The 19,106-nt window shown below is 37.3% G+C and overlaps 1 protein-coding gene across 1 annotated transcript in view; it reads left to right on the top strand.

Moving 5' to 3' along the window:
* MANBA (mannosidase beta) overlaps nucleotides 1-19,106 on the top strand; it is a 115,022-nt gene that overhangs the window by 80,857 nt on the left and 15,059 nt on the right. Inside the window, exons 12-13 of the mRNA XM_080796398.1 lie at nucleotides 5,149-5,367; nucleotides 11,572-11,736. Coding sequence (XP_080652524.1) covers nucleotides 5,149-5,367; nucleotides 11,572-11,736 — 384 coding nt within the window. The remainder of the gene's footprint in view (nucleotides 1-5,148; nucleotides 5,368-11,571; nucleotides 11,737-19,106) is intronic.

Here is a 19,106-nt window from a genome sequence, read left to right as displayed (position 1 = left end):
ATGGCCTAACTGGTGATCTCTCTCAGAGAAAGTTCCATGTGTACCTGAGAAGAATGTGTATTCTGTTGCTCTTGGATGGTGTGTACTGTGTCTATCTGTAAATTCTATTTGGTCTAATGTGTCATTTAAAATTCTGTAATTATAAATGCTAAAGCAGAACTTGATATATATGAATATGTTGATATGTGAAATAAGGAGAAAGAGAAAAGAAAGAGCTTGTTCCCAACTCCACCATAGAGCCCTTCCTTTATGGTGGTTCTTTTTCATCACTACTTTTTAATAGGCATATTATACTTGTATTTGCTACATACACATTATATGATAATATAAGTTAACTTTTTTTGATAGGGAGAGGAAGCAGCACTTGTTTTTGTACTAATGCCTTCGAAGGATAAAACTTTTAAAAACTTTGAAGTTCAACGTGTGATTTAATAATCTGATTGTCCTTATTTTTTTTTTTAAGATTTTATTTATTTATTTATTTGTCAGAGAGAGAGAGAGAGAGAGAGAGCGAGCGAGCACAGGCTGACAGAGTGGCAGAGGGAGAAGCAGGCTCCCTGTGGAGCAAGGAGCCCGATGTGGGACTCGATCCCAGGACGCTGGGACCACGACCCGAGCCGAAGGCAGCTGCTTAACCAACTGAGCCACCCAGGCGTCCCTGTCCTTATATTTTTTATCTCTAATTAGATATTTTAAATATTTGGGTATATCCTGAAGCAGTTTGAAAAGGGAAAAGAGTAGTATGTGATTTTGGCACCCAAATATGTACAGTTTATGGCATTATTCATTTATGTGAAGACATTTCAGTGAGAATTCATGTCTAACTTAGGTTCAGATTTTTAGCTTATCTGATATGCTTAGTCTGTGTCATGAAGAATTTTTCTATATACAACCTATGATGGTATAAGCTTTAATTAATATTTATAAAACATTTATTTTATAATCTTTTTACTCATAGTTGTTGGTATTACATTTTTCATATCTGATGGATTTAAGAAATGGATTTTAATATTTGAGCATTTTCATTTCACAGTTCAGTGGTTGAGAGCTCATGATTCCAGGAGGATGAGAAGGAGGCACATAGCCCCACAGTGATGCAAAGAGGTTAGAAAGTCACTTCCTAGAAACAGCTCTATATTATGGAAATGAGAACATGAATTTCGGTGAAATTTAACCATGTCTTCTACACATGAGTTCTTTACCATTTACTGTAGTCCTATGAAGTAGGTACTGTTATTTTCCCCATTTTACAGATGAGACTGTTGAAGCTTAGATCTGTCCAAAAATAATAAGGTTCTGATTTGAGATTTAAACTCAAGTCATTCTGACTCAATATCCTCTATTATTTCCTTTTTTTCTCCTGCTATGCCTTTTATTCCCATGACCTATTCGTTCCATAATGGGGACCCTGTATCTCCCACTCCCCTTTACCCACTTTGCCTAGCTGCTGACCCATCCATCTCTGACAACCGTCAGTTTATTCTGTGTATTTATAGGTCTGATTCTGCTTTTTGTTTGTCTATTCACTTGTTTTTGTTTTAGATTCCACTTATGAGTAAAATCATATATTTGTGTTTCTCAGTCTGAACTTATTTCACTTACCATAATATCCTCTAGGTGCATCCATCCATAGTATCCTCAAGGTCCATCTCAAATGACACAATCTCATCTTTTTTTTTTTTTTTTAAGATTTTATTTATTTGACAGAGAGAGAGAGATCACAAGTAGGCAGAGAGGCAGGCAGAGAGAAGGGGAAGCAGGCTTCCTGCTGAGCAGAGAGCCCGATGCGGGGCTCGATCCCAGGACCCTGGGATCATGACCTGAGATGAAAGCAGAAGTTTAACCCACTGAGCCACCCAGGCGCCCCACAATCTCATCTTTTTATGGCTGTGCCATATTCCATTATATATATAATGGAATATATATAATGGAATTATATATATATAATGTATATATATAATGGAATATATATATAATGGAATATATATATACACACACATATATATATATGCCACATCTTCCTTATCCATTTGTCTATTGATGGACACTTAGATTGCTTCAATACATTGATTGTTGTAAATAACATTGCAATAAACATAGAAGTACACGTGTCTTTTTGAATTAGTGTGTTCATTTTCTTTGTGTAAATACCTGTAGTAGAATTATTGGATTATATGGTATTTCTATTTTTAATTTTTCAAAGCAATTCCATACTGTTTTCCACTGTGGCCGCACCAGTTCCTACCAACAGTACACAAGGGTTCCCCTTTTTCCATATCCTCACCAACACTTGTTGTTTCTTGTGTTTCTGGTTTTAGCCATTCTGATAGGTATAAAGTGATATTTTAGTTTTGAATTGCATTTTTCTGATGACAAGTGGTGTTGAGGTTCTTTTCATATGTCCATTGGATATCTTTGTGTCTTTTTTGGAAAAATGTCTGTTTAAGTCCTCTGCCCATTTTTTAATTGAATTATTCGGGGTTTGGTATTGAGTTGTGTATGTTCTTGATATATTGTGTGTGTGTGTGTGCGCGCACGCACGCATGCTGGTGGTGGTTTCCTTTGCTGTGTAAATCTTTTTACTTTGATGTTATCCAAATAATTTATTTTTGCTTTTGTTTTTCTTGCGTGAAGAGACCTATAAAGAAAAAGGATCCTATGGCCAATGTCAGAGAAATTACTGCCTGTGTTTTTTTATGGTTTTTAGGGTCTTTATGATTTCAGACCTTACATTTGGATCTTTAATCCATTTTGAGTTTATTTTGTTTATGATGTTAAAGAGTGATACAGTTTCATTCTTTTGCATGTAGCTGTCCATTTCTCCCAGCACCATTTATTGAGGAGACCGTCTTTTCCCATTGTATATTTTTGCCTCCTTTGTCACAGATTAACTGACCATATAATCAGTGGTTTATTTTGGGCTCTCCATTCTATTCCACTGATCTATGTATCTGTTTTTATGCCAGTACCATACTATATTGATTACTACTGCTGTGTAGTATATCTTGAGATCTGGAACTTTGACATCTCCAAGCTTTGTTTTTCTTTTTCAAGATTGCTTTGGCTATTTGGGGTCTTCTCTGATTTCATACAAATTTTAGTATTATTTGTTCTAGTTTTGTAAAAAACGCTGTTGGCATTTTGATAGGGATTGCACTGAATCTGTGGATTGCTTTGAGTAGTACGGACATTCGAATAATATTGGTTCTTCCAGCCCACAACCTGGGATATCTTTCCATTTGTTTGGGTCATCTTCAATTTCTTTCATCAGTGTTTTATAGTATTCAGAGTAGAGGTCTTTCATCTCTTTGGTTAAGTTTATTCCTAGGTATTTTATTCTTTTTGGTGCATTTATAAAGGGTGTTGTTTTAAAATTTCAACTTCTTGGGGTGCTTGGGTGGCTCAGTTGGTTAAGTGGCTGCCTTTGCCTCTCTGGTCATGATTCCCAGTCCTGGGATCAAGCCCCACATCAGGCTCCCTGCTTAGCAGGGAGCCGGCTTCTCCCTTTCCCACTCTCCCTGCTTGTGTTCTCTCTCTCGCTGTGTCTCTCTCTGTTGAATAAATAAATAAATAAATCTTAAAAAAGGAAAAAAAAGTGTATATAATTTAAAAAATTCTCTTCCTGCTAGTTTGTTTTTAGTGTGTAGAAATACTACTTATTTCTGGGTATTAATTTTATATCCTGCACCTTAGCCTCTCATTCTTAAGCACTGGACCTGTGTTTCTTAAGTAGAGGTGAGTTTGTCCTCTAAGGGACAGGAGCACATTTGGCAATGTCTGTAGATATTTTTTGGTGTGTGTACGGGGTACCACTAGCATCTAGTGGGTAGAGGCCAGGGATGCTGCTAAACATTCCGTCTTCCCTTGCTCCCTTTTTCTGGTCACCAATGCACAAACCTTATCAAGCGCAGAATGTCAGTAGTGCCAAGGATGACAAATTCTGCAGTAGACTGTACACTACCCATGTTGGTAGAAGGTAATGTAGAGGCACGGCATTCTTGAAAAAGATTGGGAGCAGGTACTGAGGAGTAAGCTGTGTTAATTACAAAAGGATATAAAGGATTGGTGAATAGCAGGTGCTGGTGGTTGTTGAATGCAGAAGGTTAATGGTTCTATTATTTTTCTGCAGTCACTTGGCATCCTGGAACTTGACAGTGTTTTTTTAAAAAGTAAATGATCTGACATAAACAGACATTTCTCCAAAGAAGACATACAGACAGCCAACAGACACATGAAAAGATGGTCAGCATCACTCACCATCAGGAAAATGCAGATCAAACTATAGTGAGATATCACCTCACACCTGTCAGAACGGCTAAAATAAAAAACACAAGAAACAACAGATGTTGGGGAGGGTGCAGAGAAAGGGGAACCCTTGTGCACTGTTGGTGGGAATGCAAACTGGTGCAGCCTCTGTGGAAAACAGTATGGAGTTTCCTCAGAAGGTTAAAAACAGACCTGACTATCTAGTGATCACACTACTGGGTATCTACTCGCAAAATACAAAAACACTAATGCAAGGGGATATATGCACCCCTGTGTTTATAGCAGCATTATTTACAATAGCCAAATTATGGAAGCAGCCCAAATGTCCATGACAGATGAATAGGTAAAGATGATGTGGGTGTGGGGGTGTGTGTGTGTGTGTGTGTGTGTGTCTATGGTATATATAATGGAATATTACTCAGCCATAAAAAAGAATGGAATCTTGCCATTTACACTGATATGGGTGGAGCTAGAGAGTATAATGCTAAGTGAATTAAGTCAGTCAGAGAAAGACAAATACCGTTATGATCTCACTCGTATGTGTAATTTAAGAAAAAAATAAGCAGAGGAAAAAAAGAGAAAAGAAAAAGAGAAAGAGAGAAACCAAGAAATAGACTCTTCATTATAGAGAACAAGCTGATGATTACTAGAGGGAGGTTGGTGAGGGGGATGAGGTAGGTGATAAGGATTAAGGAGGATACTTGTCATGTTGAGCACTGGGTGACGGATGGAAGTGTTGCATCAGTATATTGTACATCTGAAACTAATGTAACACTGTATGTTAACTATATTGGAATTAAAACAAACAATTAATAAAAAAGTGAATGATTTGTACTTTACTGGGTGAAAATGTCTTTTAAATCATTTTATTTCTGGACCCAGGAAGACAAGACTCGTCCTTTTATCATATCCAGCCCGACAAATGGGGCCGAATCTGTTAAAGAAGGCTGGCTGGCTGTCAACCCATATGACAATAATTTTGGTGATGTACATTTTTATGACTATACCAGTGATTGCTGGGATTGGAAAGTTTTCCCAAAAGCTCGATTTGTATCTGAATATGGATATCAGTCCTGGCCTTCCTTCAGTACATTAAAAAAGGTAAGCCATTTTTGATTTCCCAGTGATTCAGAATGGTAGGTGATGGGCGTATGTCATTCTCAACAGAGCTTCAGAAAGTCAAATGAGACAAGATTGGGCGCATTCAGGGTGGTATGGCCATAGACAGTCTAATGAAATGTGCTTAGTATTTAAATGAAAGTTGAGGAAGATCATAGAAGAGAACTTTTTTTCTTTAAAGTTTGGGGAGCTAAATTTCTTGTGGTCATCATTTTGAGGATTATAACTTTTTGGTCCTGCTTTTAATTATGTTCCTTCACTTACATTTATAAAAATTAAATGGGAACCAGGGTTTGCTTAAGCCTGACTTCTTATCACGCAGGAAAGTAATTCTGACTTGCTACTTTCTGTATATCCTACAACTGTTTTCACTTACAGATATTCAGAACTGGATGGTTTGCTACAGTAAGATAAATGAATGTGATAAGTAAAGTTTTATCTAATGTTACCAGGTCGAATTATTTCTTTTCTTTTGTCTCCTCTCCTTCGTCTTAGGTTTCCTCCTCCCCTTCCTTCTCCTTTTTCTTTCATGTTGCTGTATCTGACTTTCACTATGGCGTTTCACTTTCTTTGTTCCTACAGATTCAATTTCATAAGTGGATTTTATTTCAGAGTTGTATGTGTTCCTAACTGAGATGTAATTCACTGACCGTACAGTCCACCCATTTAAAATGTACACTTTCAGGGTTTTTGGTATATTCACAGAGTTGTGCAGCCATCACCATGACCTAGTTTTTTGTTTTTTTTTTTTAAGATTTTATTTATTAACCATGACCTAGTTTTAGAGCATTTTCATCACTCCAGAGAAACTCTGTACCCAAATTACTCCCCACTCTCTCAGTTCCTCCCACCCCGGCTCTAGGCACCACTAATCTGCTTTGTGTATATATACACTTGCCTTTTCTGCACAATTCATATATTAGAATCATAAGATATGTGATCTTTTAGGCTGGCTTCTTTCACTCAGCATAAAGTTTTCATGATTCATCCATGTTCTGTCATGTAGTAGTTTGTCATTTTTTTATTGCTGAATAATATTTCATCATGTGGTTATACTACATTTTGTTTATCCATTCATCAGTTGTTGTATATTGTGTATTCCCACTTTTTGGCCATTATGAATAATAATAGCTGCTGTGAATATTTGTATACATTTTTTTTGTGTGTGTGAACAATGTCTTCAGTTCTATTAAATATACACTTAGGAGTGGAATTGCTAGGCCATATGGTAACTGTATGTTTAACATTCCGAGGAACTGCCAAACTATTTCCCATAGTTTGCAAACACTGCACCATTTTACATTACCACCAGGAAATGTATGAAGGTTCCAATTTCTCTACATCTTTGTCAACACTAGTTTTCCCTTTTTGTGTTTTTTAACATTTCCCTGGAGATTAGCATTTACAGAAAATTTGCTTTTTTTCATGGCTAATGATGTTGAGCTTCTTTTCATGTGCTTTTTGGACATTTGTATATTTTCCTTAGCGAAATGTCTATTCAAAAACCCTTCGCCTATTTTTTTAATTTGGGTTGTCTTTTTGTTATTGAATTGTGCCAATGTTTATAGCAGCAGTGTCTGCAGTAGCCAAAACATGGAAAGAACCCAGATGTCCATCAACAAATGGAGGGATAAAGAAGATGTGGTATATATATACACAATGAAATACTACTCAGCCATCAAAAAGAATGAAATCTTGCCATTTGCAATGATGTGGATAGAACTAGACTACATTACGCTATGTGAAATAAGTCAGTCAGAGAAAGACATACCATATGATTTCACTCATGTGAAATTTAAGAAATAAAACAGATGAACAGATGAGCAGAAGGGGAAGGGAAGGAAAAATAAAAGAAGATAAAAGGAGAGAGGGAGGCAAACCATAAGGAACTCTTAACTATAGGGAACAGACAGGGTTGCTGGAGGGTAGGTGCTGGGGGGATGGGGTAATTGGGTGATGGGCATTAAGGAAGGCACTTGATGTAATGAGCACTGGCTCCATACATATGCAGCTGATGAATCACTAAATTCTACCCCTGAAACTAATAATACACTATATGTTAACTAAATTGAATTTAAATTAAAAAAATTTTAAGAGTTATACATATATTCTGGATATTTTTTTTATCAGATCTATGTTTTGCGAATATTTTCTCCTAATTTGTGTGTTTTCTTTTTACTTAGTTGATGGTGTCATTTAAAGCACAAAAGTTTTAATTTTTTTTTAAGATTTTTTACTTATTCATTAGCATGAGAGAGAGGACAAGCAGGGAGAGGGGCAGTGGGAGAAGAGGAAGCAGGCTCCCCCCTGAGCAAGAAGCCCGATGTGGGGCTCGATCCCAGGACCCTGGGATCAGAACCTGAGTCAAAGGCGGATGGTTAACCGACTGAGCCACCCAGGTGCCCCAGAAGTTTTAAATTTTGATTAAGTCCTTATTGGTCATTTTTATCTCTTGTGCTTTTGGTATTGTATCTAAGAAACCATTTTCTAACCTAAGATCACAAAGGTTTACTCCTGTGTTGTCTTCTAGTTTTAGCTCTTAAATTTAGATCTGTGATCTATTTTGAGATAATTATTCTATATGGTATGAGGTAAGTGTCCAGGTTCTTTTTTTTTTTTTTTTTTTTTTTTGCATGTGGATATCTAGTTATCCAGACATCATTTATTGAAAGTGTTACTCTTTCCCTCATTGATTTTCTTGACCCCTTTGTCAGAATCAATTAACCATAAATGTTAAGGTTTATTTCTGGATTCTCAATTTGTTTCCATTGATCTCCCTGTCTATTTTATGCCAGTATGCACTGTCATCATTACTTACAGCTTTGGAGTGAGTTTCGAAAGCAGGAAGTTGTGAGTTCACTAACTTTGTTCCTCTTTTCAAGATTGTTTTGACTGTTCTGGGTGCCTTCCATTTATATATCAATTTTAGGATCACCTTGGCAGTTCCTGCAGAAAAGTCCACTCGGATTTTGATACAGATTGTGTTGAATCAGTAGATTAGTTTGCAAAAATATTACCGTTTTAACAATAAGATGTTTTTTGACCCATGAATATGTGATGTCTTCTTTCACTATTTTGTAGTCTCATTGTACAAAATATATACTTCTTTGGTTAAATTTGTTCCCAAGTATTTTATTCTTTTTGTAAGTAGAATTATTTTCTTAATTTATTTTCACATTGTTCATTACTAGTATATAAAGAGACAGTTGATTTTTGTAGATTGAACATATATTCTGCAACCTTGCAGAACTTATTTATTAGCTTTAATAGTTTTTGTGAATCCTCTGTGTTTTTCTATATTTAAGAGCGTGTCATCTACAGATAGAATTAGTTCTGCTTTTTCCTTTTCAATATGGATTCCTTTTATTAACTTTTCTAGGCTAATTGCCCTGGCTAAAATCTCCAGTACAATGTAGAATAGAAATGGTGAGAACAGATACCTTTTCTTAGGGAGAAAGCTTTTAGTCTTTTACTGTTTAGTAAGATGTTAACTGTAGGTTTTTCTTTTTACTTTTTTTTTTTTTTAAGATTTTTACTTATTTATTCGACAGAGATCACAAGTAGGCAGAGAGGCAGGCAGAGAGAGGGAGGGAAGCAGACTCCCTGCTTAGTAGAGAGCCCGATGCGGGGCTCTATCCCAGGACCCTGAGATCATGACCCGAGCCAAAGGCAGAGGCTTAACCCACTGAGCGACCCAGGTGCCCCGACTGTAGGTTTTTCATATATGCCTTTTATCAGGTTGAGGAAGTTCCCTTTTATTCCTAGTTGGTTGAGTGCTTGTATCATAAAAGGGTGTTGGATTCTGTCAAATGCTCTTTTTCAGCATCTACTGAAATAATCATGTACCTGGGGACCCCTGGGTGGCTCAGTCTGTTAAGTGTCCAACTCTTGATTTTGGCTCAAAGTCATGATCTCCGGTTATGGGCTGGAGGCCCGCTTTGAACTCTGCACTCAGCACAGAGTCTGCTTGAAATTCTTTGTGTCCCTCCGCCCCTCCCCAACTCATATATGCAGGTGCACTCTCTTAAAATAAATATGAACTTTTAAAAGTCAAAAAATAATCATGTACTTGTAGTTTTTGTTTCCCCTCCCCTATTACTTGTGTAAAGTTACCACAAAAAATTTTTAAGACAGTTTCAAAATCTTCCTCAATTTTACCACCTGAACTCAACTATTTTTGCTTCCACACAATGCAGTTATATTGTGTTTTTAACTTTATTTTTTTAAAGATTTTATTTATTTACTTGAGAGAGCATTAGAGAGAGAGTATGCGCAGGGACAGAGGGAGAGAGAGAAGCAGACTCTTTGCTGAGCAGGGAACCTGATGTGGGACTTGATCCTAGCACCCTGAGGTCCTGACCTGAGCCAAAGGCAGATGCTTAACCACTGAGCCACCCAGGCGGCCCTATATTTTTAACTTTAATAAGTAGTCATAACCTTAGATCTACCCCTTGTTTTCTTTTTTTTTTTTAGCACTCCCATATTATAAGGTGGATTTTTTAGGAATACTGTTGTTTCAGAATGAAGGAGGATGGAGTTGAGTATCCTGACTCAGGTAGGAATAGGTGTTAGAATGGGAAGGAAGGAATGAAAGAAGCAAAAATATTTACTGAGCAGGTGCTCTTTACCAGGGACCCATTGTTTCATTTAGCAATAATCTACTCCCTCCCCCAACCCTTTGATTGAGGTCTGGAAGGAAATCAAGGTACTAGAGAGTGAGAGTTCCATCATTATCCCCAGATAGCAAGCAGGATATCTGGATTCAAGCTTACTGTCTAACACAGAAGCTGAACCATTTTCATTTCACATTTTTGGGAGGGATGAGTGTTATAAATTGCTAAACCTTTTTCTTAAATCTATTAGCCTTTCTGTTTACCTTCTGATAATAATGCAGTTGCCATGTTTTTGTGAAATGCCTGATGATGTTCAAAGATACAAAACACTGTGTTTTTTTTTTTATTTAATTTTTTTATTTTAATAAACATATAATGTATTTTTATCCCCAGGGGTACAGGTCTGTGAATCGTCTGGTTTACACATTTCACAGCACTCATCATAGCACATACCCTCCCCAATGTCCATTTCCCCACCACCCTCTCCCATCCCCCTTCCCCCCTGCAACCCTCAGTCTGTTTCTTGAGATTGAGTCTTCAAAACACTGTGTTTTAACATAGGGAAAGGTGAAGCTAAGTTCTGTATGTACTATTCATTATGAACCCTTGATTTAACCATTCCTCTTTTTTGAACTACATTGCTTAGTTGAGGATTTGGATTAGGTAATTGGGAAAATGAAAGAAACCAAAAGAATAACTTTACATAAAACTTAGGTTTTTAGTTAGAGGGTTTTTTTTCCCATATATTTAACAAAAATATTAAAATGTCCCTTTCTAGTTTAGGATGCATTACTTCTTGTCAAATAATCATATTTTCTTTTTTTTAAGATTTTATTTATTTATTTGAGAGAGAGAGAGAGCATGAGAGGGGAGAAGGTCAGAGGGAGAAGCAGACTCCCTGTGGAGCTGGGAGCCCAATGCAGGACTCTATCCCGGGACTCAGGATCATGACCTGAGCCGAAGGCAGTGGCCTAACCAACTGAACCACCCAGGCGCCCGAAATAATCATATTTCCAATAGTCCATTATCAGTATTGCATAGTGATTAAAAGCTTGGGCTATGGAATAAACAGATTTGGATTTTAATACTAGAACTGCCAGGGGCGACTAGGTGGCTCAGTGGGTTAAGCCTCTGCCTTCGGCTCAGGTCATGATCCCAGGGTCCTCGCATCGAGCCCTGCATCAGGCTCTCTGCTCAGCAGGGAGCCTGCTTCCCCCTCTCTCTCTGCCTGCTTCTCTGCCTACTTGTGATCTCTGTCTGTCAAATAAATAAATAAAATCTTAAAAAAAAAAAAAAGAAAGAAAGAAATGCCAAAGTGAAACTTTCTAGGTTTGCGTAAGGGAAGGTATAGGTGCCAAATCCTGGTTTTGTGATTCAGCTTTGCACAGGGCTACTCTTTCACCAATAATAAGTACAATGGCAAAAACATCTACCATCTGTGAAATTAGAGTTGCAGAGCAAACCTTGAGCTCTTTTCTCTGTGCAGTGTACTTTTTGAGTTTGTCAGAAGTGTGTGGGAAAGTAGTTTCACTCCTAACTTCCCAATTTGTACCTCCTCTTCTTTCCTCGAAAGGTTTCATCTAAAGAGGACTGGTCTTACAACAGCAAATTTTCACTTCACCGACAACATCATGCAGATGGTAACAGTGAAATGCTGCGTCAGGTTGGATTTCACTTCACACTCCCGGAAAGCCCAGATCCATTACAGGCGTTCAAGGATACCATATACCTTACTCAGGTAAGGCATTTTCATCCTGGAGTTCAGCAGGTTCCTGCAGTTAACACAAGGGATCCCGTAGACTCTGTAAGCCTTACGTGATGAAAAAGCATTTTATTTCACTGATTGAGGAGCGTATCTTCTTCAAAATAGATAAATGATGACATGTAGTACTTGAAATAGTTAATTTTTGGCATTTGCCTCTCTTACAGAGAACAAACAGCTCACAATGTTCTACAACAAATTATGCAGTAACATGTTCCCTAGCTCACGATCACCATACAGTGTCAGTGATTAAGACAGTAGCTTTCCCCAAGGATAAAATGGAACAGTGGAACACAGTAGAGTCCAGAAATAGACTTACAGATGATATAGTTACTTGGTTGACGGCCATTTGCCACTGTAATCCCGTGGGAAAGGTTAGTTTTTCCAATAGACGGTACAGTATCAAATAGGTATCTTTATAGGAAAACAAGTGAACTTTGACTCCACATACAAAAATTACATACAAAAATTAATTTGATCAGTGATCAAGGAATCAACTATGAAAGGTAACAATTTTATAACCTTGGCAAAGATTTCTTAAACAGGACATAAGAAGAACTAACTATGAAAGAAAATAATGATAAATTGGGACTTCATTAAATTATAGACTTTTGTAAATTAAGACACCATTAAGAGAGAGCAGAGACAAGCCACAGATGGGGCAGTAGTATCTGCAAAACATGTATCTGATAAAAGATTTGTATTCAAAATAAAGAACTTCTATGAAGTAATAAGAAAAGGATATAACTTTTTAAAAAATGGACAAAAACCTTGAACAGGCACTTCATCAAAGAAGATACCCAGTGTTCGGTAAATATATGAAAATGTGTTCAGTTTCATTCTCAATCAAGGAAATGCAAATTAAAATCATGCTAGGTTATACACTACAAGGTACACAATGTCTTTTTAGCACAATGGCTAAAATTAAATAGATTGACAATGCCAGCTGTTGGTGACGATGTGCGACAGCTGGAACTTGTAGACATTGTTAGTAGGAATAGAAATTTGTTTAACCACTTTGGAAAATTTTATGGCACTTTCTATCCAAGCTAAACATTTGCTTCCTCTTCGAATCAGCATTTCTACTCCGAGCTATGTGCCCAAGAAAAATGAGTGCATATGTCTGCCAACAGACATCTAAAATAATGTTCATACCAGCTTTATTCATAATAGCCCCAAACTGAAAACAGCCTTGATGTTCTTTAACAGAGGAATTTATAAACTATGGTGTATTTACGTCATGGAATATTCCATAGCAATACAAAAGAATGAACTGCTGATATCAGCATCAACTTGGATGAATCTCACAAACATTGTGTTGAGCAGAAGAAACATTGAAGTTTTAGTTATAGACAAAATGAATCAGGATGACGGAGAGCAAATTAGTGATCACCACTCTTGTGGAGAGGATAGTGAATTATGGTTAGACACGGGTATTAGGAGACTCTCCAGAGTGCTAAAAAAGCCTTATGTCTTGATCTGGGTGCTGGTACATGGGTGTATACACATGATAAAATTCACTGAGGTGTACACTTAAAATCTCTGCATGTTACCTTATCACCTCATTGGATTTTTAAAAAAAAATATTATTTATTCATCTGAGAGAGAGAGATGGGGAGGGCAAAAGCAAGGGGAGACAGAGGGAGATGGAGAAGCAGGCTCCCCGCTGAGCTGGGAGCCTGACATGGGGCTGGATCCCAGGACCCTGGGATCACGACCTGAGCCGAAGGCAGAGGCTTAATGACTGAGCCACCCAGGTGCCCCTGGATTATTTTTAAAACAGCTTTATTGAGATATAATTGACACACCATAAGATTCACTCATTTTAAGTATACAGTTAAGTGATTCTTAGAATATTTATTGAGTAATGCAGCCGTGACCATAACCCAGTGTTAGAACATTTCTCACATCCCCAGAAGGTCCCTTGTGCCCATTTGCAGTCATTCTCCTTTCTCACCTTCCGCTTCAGGTAAACACTAATCTGCTTTCTGTCTGTGTAGATTTTACTTTTCTCAATATTTCATGTAACTACAATGTGTGATGTTTTGCATCTGGCTTCTTTCACCTAGCATAATGTTTTTGAAGTGTTTCCATGTTGTGGCAAATACACGTACTTCATTTCTCTTTTTTGCTGAATAGTATCCGGTTGTGATGGATGTACCATATTTCACATATCCATTCATCTGTTGGTGCACATTTGGATTATTACCAGTTTTTGACTATCATGAATCATACCACCATGAATATTAGCATACAGATCTTTGTGTACATATCTTCATTTCCTTTGAGTTGAAATACATACGTGAAGTTGCTGAGTTGTATGGTAAATTTAAATTATGTTTAAAGTAAGAAACTATTGAGCTGAATTTTAGGTAATATTTCCTTCTTTTTTTAATTAATTAATTAATTTTTTAAAAGATTTTATTTATTTGACAGAGATCACAAGTAGGCAGAGAGACAGGCAGAGAGAGAGAGGAAGGGAAGCAGGCTCCCTGCTGAGCAGAGAGCCCAATGTGGGGCTCGATCCCAGGACCCTGAGATCATGACCTGAGCCAAAGGCAGAGGCTCAACCCACTGAGCCACCCAGGCATCCCGTAATATTTCCTTCTTAATGTTTCCATTTACTCTCTTTATTTGCCACTTTTATCTCATGAACCTGTGAACTACATACATGCGTAAGACTATATTAAAGCCACCGCTTATTTATCTGATGTTTTTGCCATGATTGTTCCAAGTTCAGAGAGAGAGGGCAGGAGCCTAATCCCAGTCATATTGAGTTGATCTGAAATAGACTCAAAGTTTTTGTTAAACATGATCACATTTTAATTTTTGTATCTTAGCACCTAAAAATATGCCAATTTTAATCTAAACTCATGCCTACTCGCATCAGTTTTCTCCTATATAAAAACAAAAATCTGGATGGAAGCTGAAGCAGAAAACTGGAAGCCAAAAGAATACTCTTTTTTAGAAGGTGATAAACTAATAAAGAAGATTTTAATGTTTTAACCATAAGCTTATCAATTAGGGAAGCTTTGCCAGTGTGATGTATAATTTATGAACTTACCTCATAGAACGCAAGTTAAAAGATAAAGTTGATATCTGTCCCTTTTAAAGTGTTGAAGCTCCTCTTATTAGCTTTTCATAGCCAATGTTCTATCAAAATGCCTCAGTTTTGGTATATGAACTGGGATGATCCTCATTCCTGTGTGTATGTATGTGTGCACACGTGGGAACCTTTTCAGCTGTTGTTTTTCATGCTGGCTGCCCTCCTCCCAGCTGTTCATTTTATTACTGTTACTTTATTCTATTTCCTCAAAACAAAGCACTCACAGAAATAATTGTTCTTTCTGAACTCATTAGCATTAGCAGTATGTAGTTAGGAGCTGGTGGTACAAGTGGAATTATTTGTTGCTGGTTTTGTTGGTGATGGCTTTCATCTGATAGTTCAGCACTGGTGTCTTATCGGGCATTGGCTTGGAATTGGATTGTGTTAGTTCTACCCTAGACCTTCAGTTGTACCAGATGGGATCTGAGATGAAAAAAAATCAGAATTAGGATTTTTTGTTTGTTTTTAGTGCTGGATTTTCTTGACAGAAATATAGACAGGAAATGATAAAGTAAAATGTTCTTCTCCTCCTTACTACTTTGATTTTAAACAATCATCTCTGACATGTGCATTAGAAATAAAACTTTTCCTTGGTCCATTTTTTCTGTTCCTGCGTCCAGCCTCTCTTCTTTTTCTTATTGTCTGTCATACTGTTCTGAAGAACAGAGTACCTGCTTGTGTACCACTTTTAAAGATGTTCTGTAAAGCGAGTTATTACAACTTTCAGAAATATCTTGCCTGAGAAGGTGGTGCAGTAAGTTTCTTTACATTTAGATCTTTTCCTGTCTTTTCCTTATCTTATAACAGCAGAAGTATCCCTCTCGGTTTTTACTTCCTTAATTCTTCTAACAATTCCAAAATAATCTTGCCTCGCCTTTCATTCTCCTGTGTTATCCTGTTATATTGTATTCCAAATAGCCTACTTACCTAGGCACACTCTCTTAAGCTGGGTTGCACAGGCTCACTGATTAGTTTGAGGACTGTCTATACTAACACATTTAAATTTGATCAACTTAATCTGCCAGTATGGCCTCTTAAATAGCCACTTAAAAAGGAAGCTGGGCTATTTTTATTAACCCCTTAGCTTATAGCTCCCTCTAGTGCCTCCATTTATTCCTCACATATGTATTAAGCATGTAGTGAAGGCTAGATGCTTGGGGATGTCCTTAAGAGATACATATTCTTGGGGCACCTAGGTGGCTCAGTGGGTTAAGCCTCTGCCTTCGGCTCAGGTCATGATCCCAGGGTCCTGGGATCGAGCCCCGCATTGGGCTCTCTGCTCAGTGGGGAGCCTCTTTCTCCCTCCCTCTCTGCCTGCCTCTCTGCCTACTTGTGATCTGTCAAATAAATAAAATCTTTAAAAAAAAAAAAAGAGAGATACATATTCTTTAGGGGGTCCATTTTATCTTCCTCTGTTGCATGTAACTTGATCACAACAACAACAACACTGACAACAACAAACAGACTATGTTGTAGGCCCAGGTGTTGTTGATACTTGCTACCTTGGAATGGTTATTTGTTTGGTAAGCAGCACCGAGATTTGATAGAAGATCCAGGCTATGCTGAGCTCTTAAGATGGATGGGGTGAGTAGAGGGGAATGATTAATAGAGTACATTACACACTAATATATTATATTTATGTGCAACATGTAATTTAGCAGTCAAGCAGACAGTCAGCATTCTTTGGGTATCTACCAAATGGCTGACCCTGGGCCATGAGATGCATTATATGTCTTCTCACGTAATTCTGACAACATCTCCAGACATCTGTGTTACTGTTTTAATTTTACATTTGCGTAAACAGGCTCAGAAAGGTTAAGTATTCTTTCCAAGTTCTCAGGCAATGAATGGAGCAAGTTTCTGCCTTTTAAACTATAGTATTTTATCCTTTCACAGTTGAGATAAGGGAAATTTTATAACTACTGAGTTTGAATTTTAATATCCATTTGCAGCACTTAAGTAAAGCAGACATCAGAAGTTTGGCACATTAAAAGAGGCCTCATTGGAACAATAGAGAAAATCAACAAAACCAAAAAGTTAGTTCTTTGAAACGAGCAACAAAATTGAAAAAACTGTAGCTAGACTGGCCAAGAAAAGAAAAAGAGAGAAGATTCCAGTTACTAAATCAAGGATGGAAGAAGGAACACTACTGTTGACCTTAAATAAATAAAAAGGGTAATTAGAAAATATGTGAATAATTGTATGACAATAAGTCATTTAACCTAGATGAAATGGCAAATTCATAGAAAGACACAAACAATGAAAACTGACTCAAGAAGAAATAGAAAATCTAAGTAGGTCTATCACAACTAAAGAGATTGAGTTAGTAATCAAAGAATTGTCCTCTGCAAAGATGGCTTCACTAGTGAATTCTAAAAAATATTTAAAGAAGAATTAACACCATCTTTCACAAATTCTTCCCAAAATACGGAAGAGGGGAAAATACTTTGTAACTCATTCTGTGAAGGCATTTTTATTCTGATACTAAAAGCAGACAAAGACATATTAAAAAAAGCAAACCAGGGGCACCTGGGTGGCTCAGTGGGTTAAAGCCTCTGCCTTCGGCTCAGGTCATGATCTCAGGGTCCTGGGAATGAGCCCCACATCGGGCTCTCTGCTCAGCAGGGAGCCTGCTTCCTCCTCTCTCTCTGCCTGCCTCTCTGCCTACTTATGATCTTTACTCTGTCAAATAAATAAAATTATAAAAAAAACAAAAAAGCAAACCAGAGACTAATATCTTCTATGAATATAGACAAAAAGAAATCTTCAACAAAATACTAATAATGCAAACCCAGCAGCATATAAAAAGGTTTATAAATTATAGTCAAGTGGGATTTACCCAGAATGTAAGATTGGTTCAACATATCAAAGTCAATCAGTGTAATACACCATATTAATAGACTAAAGGAGAAATAATGACGTGATCATTTCAATAGATGAAGAAAAAGCATTAGACAAAATACAGTACCCTTTTGTGATTTAAAAAAAAAAATTCCACAAGCTAGGGCAAGAAGGGACTTCCTCAACCTGGTAAGAGCACCTGTGAAGAACCTATAGCCAATATCATACTGTGAATAGTGAAAAACAGAAAGTTTTCTCCCAAGAGCAGTAAAAAAACAAGGGTGCCTGCTCTTACCACCTCTATTCAATGTTGCACTGGAGATTCTAGTCAAAACATTTAGGCCGGAAATCATAAAAGGCATGAAATTGGAAAGGAAGAAGTAACACTTTCTCTTTGCAGATGACATGATTTTATATATAGAAAGCTTCAAAAATCCACCTAAAAAACCTGTGAGAGGGTGCCTGGGTGGCTCAGTGGGTTGAGGCCTCTGCCTTCAGCTCAGGTCATGATCCCGGGGTCCTGGGATTGAGCCTCGAATTGGGCTCTCTGCTTGGCAGGGAGTCTGCTTCCTCCTCTCTCTCTCTGCCTGCCTCTCTGCCTACTTGCGCTGTCTGGCAAATAAATAAAATCTTAAAAAAAAAAAAAAAACCTATGAGAGCTAATAAGTTAATTCAGCAACTTTATAGGATGTAAGATCAATATACAAATGTCAAATATATTTAAAAACTCTTACAATTCAATAATGAAAAAGATACCCCAATTAAAAAATAGGCAAAAGATTTGAGTAATCATTTCTCCAAAGAAAATGACCAATAAGTACCATGAAAATATCCTTAACATCATTAGTCACTAGGGAAATACAGATCAAAACCCACAAAGAGATACTACCTACACCTTTCTCAAAAAATTAAACATAGAGTTACCATAGAATCCTGAAATTCAGGCGCCTGGGTGGCTCAGTGGGTTAAGCCTTGCCCTTCGGCTTGGGTCATTGTCTCAGGGTCCTGGGATCGAGCCCCACATCAGGCTTTCTGCTCGTGGGGAGCCTGCTTCCCCCTCTCTCTCTGCCTGCCTCTCTACCTACTTAGGATCTCTCTTTCTTTGTCAAATAAATAAATAAAATCTTAAAAAAAAAAAAGAATCCTGAAATTCTACTTTTAGGTATATTTGAGAATATTGAAAACGTGTTCACACAAAAACTTGTGCACAAATGTTCATAGCATTTTTCATAGCCAACAAGCTAAAACAATCCAAATGTTTATCAACTCATGAATGGATAAACAAAATGTGGCATACCTGTACAATGAAATATTATTCAGCAATAGAAAGGAATGGAATATGAATACACAATACAACATGAGTGAACCTCAAAAACATTATTCTGAGTAAAGGAAACCA

The sequence above is a fragment of the Martes martes genome, assembly GCF_963455335.1.
Source record: "Martes martes genome assembly, chromosome: 2".
NCBI lineage: Eukaryota > Metazoa > Chordata > Mammalia > Carnivora > Mustelidae > Martes > Martes martes.
Note: the sequence above shows the minus strand (reverse complement) of the source record. Positions and strands in the feature narration are given on the sequence as shown.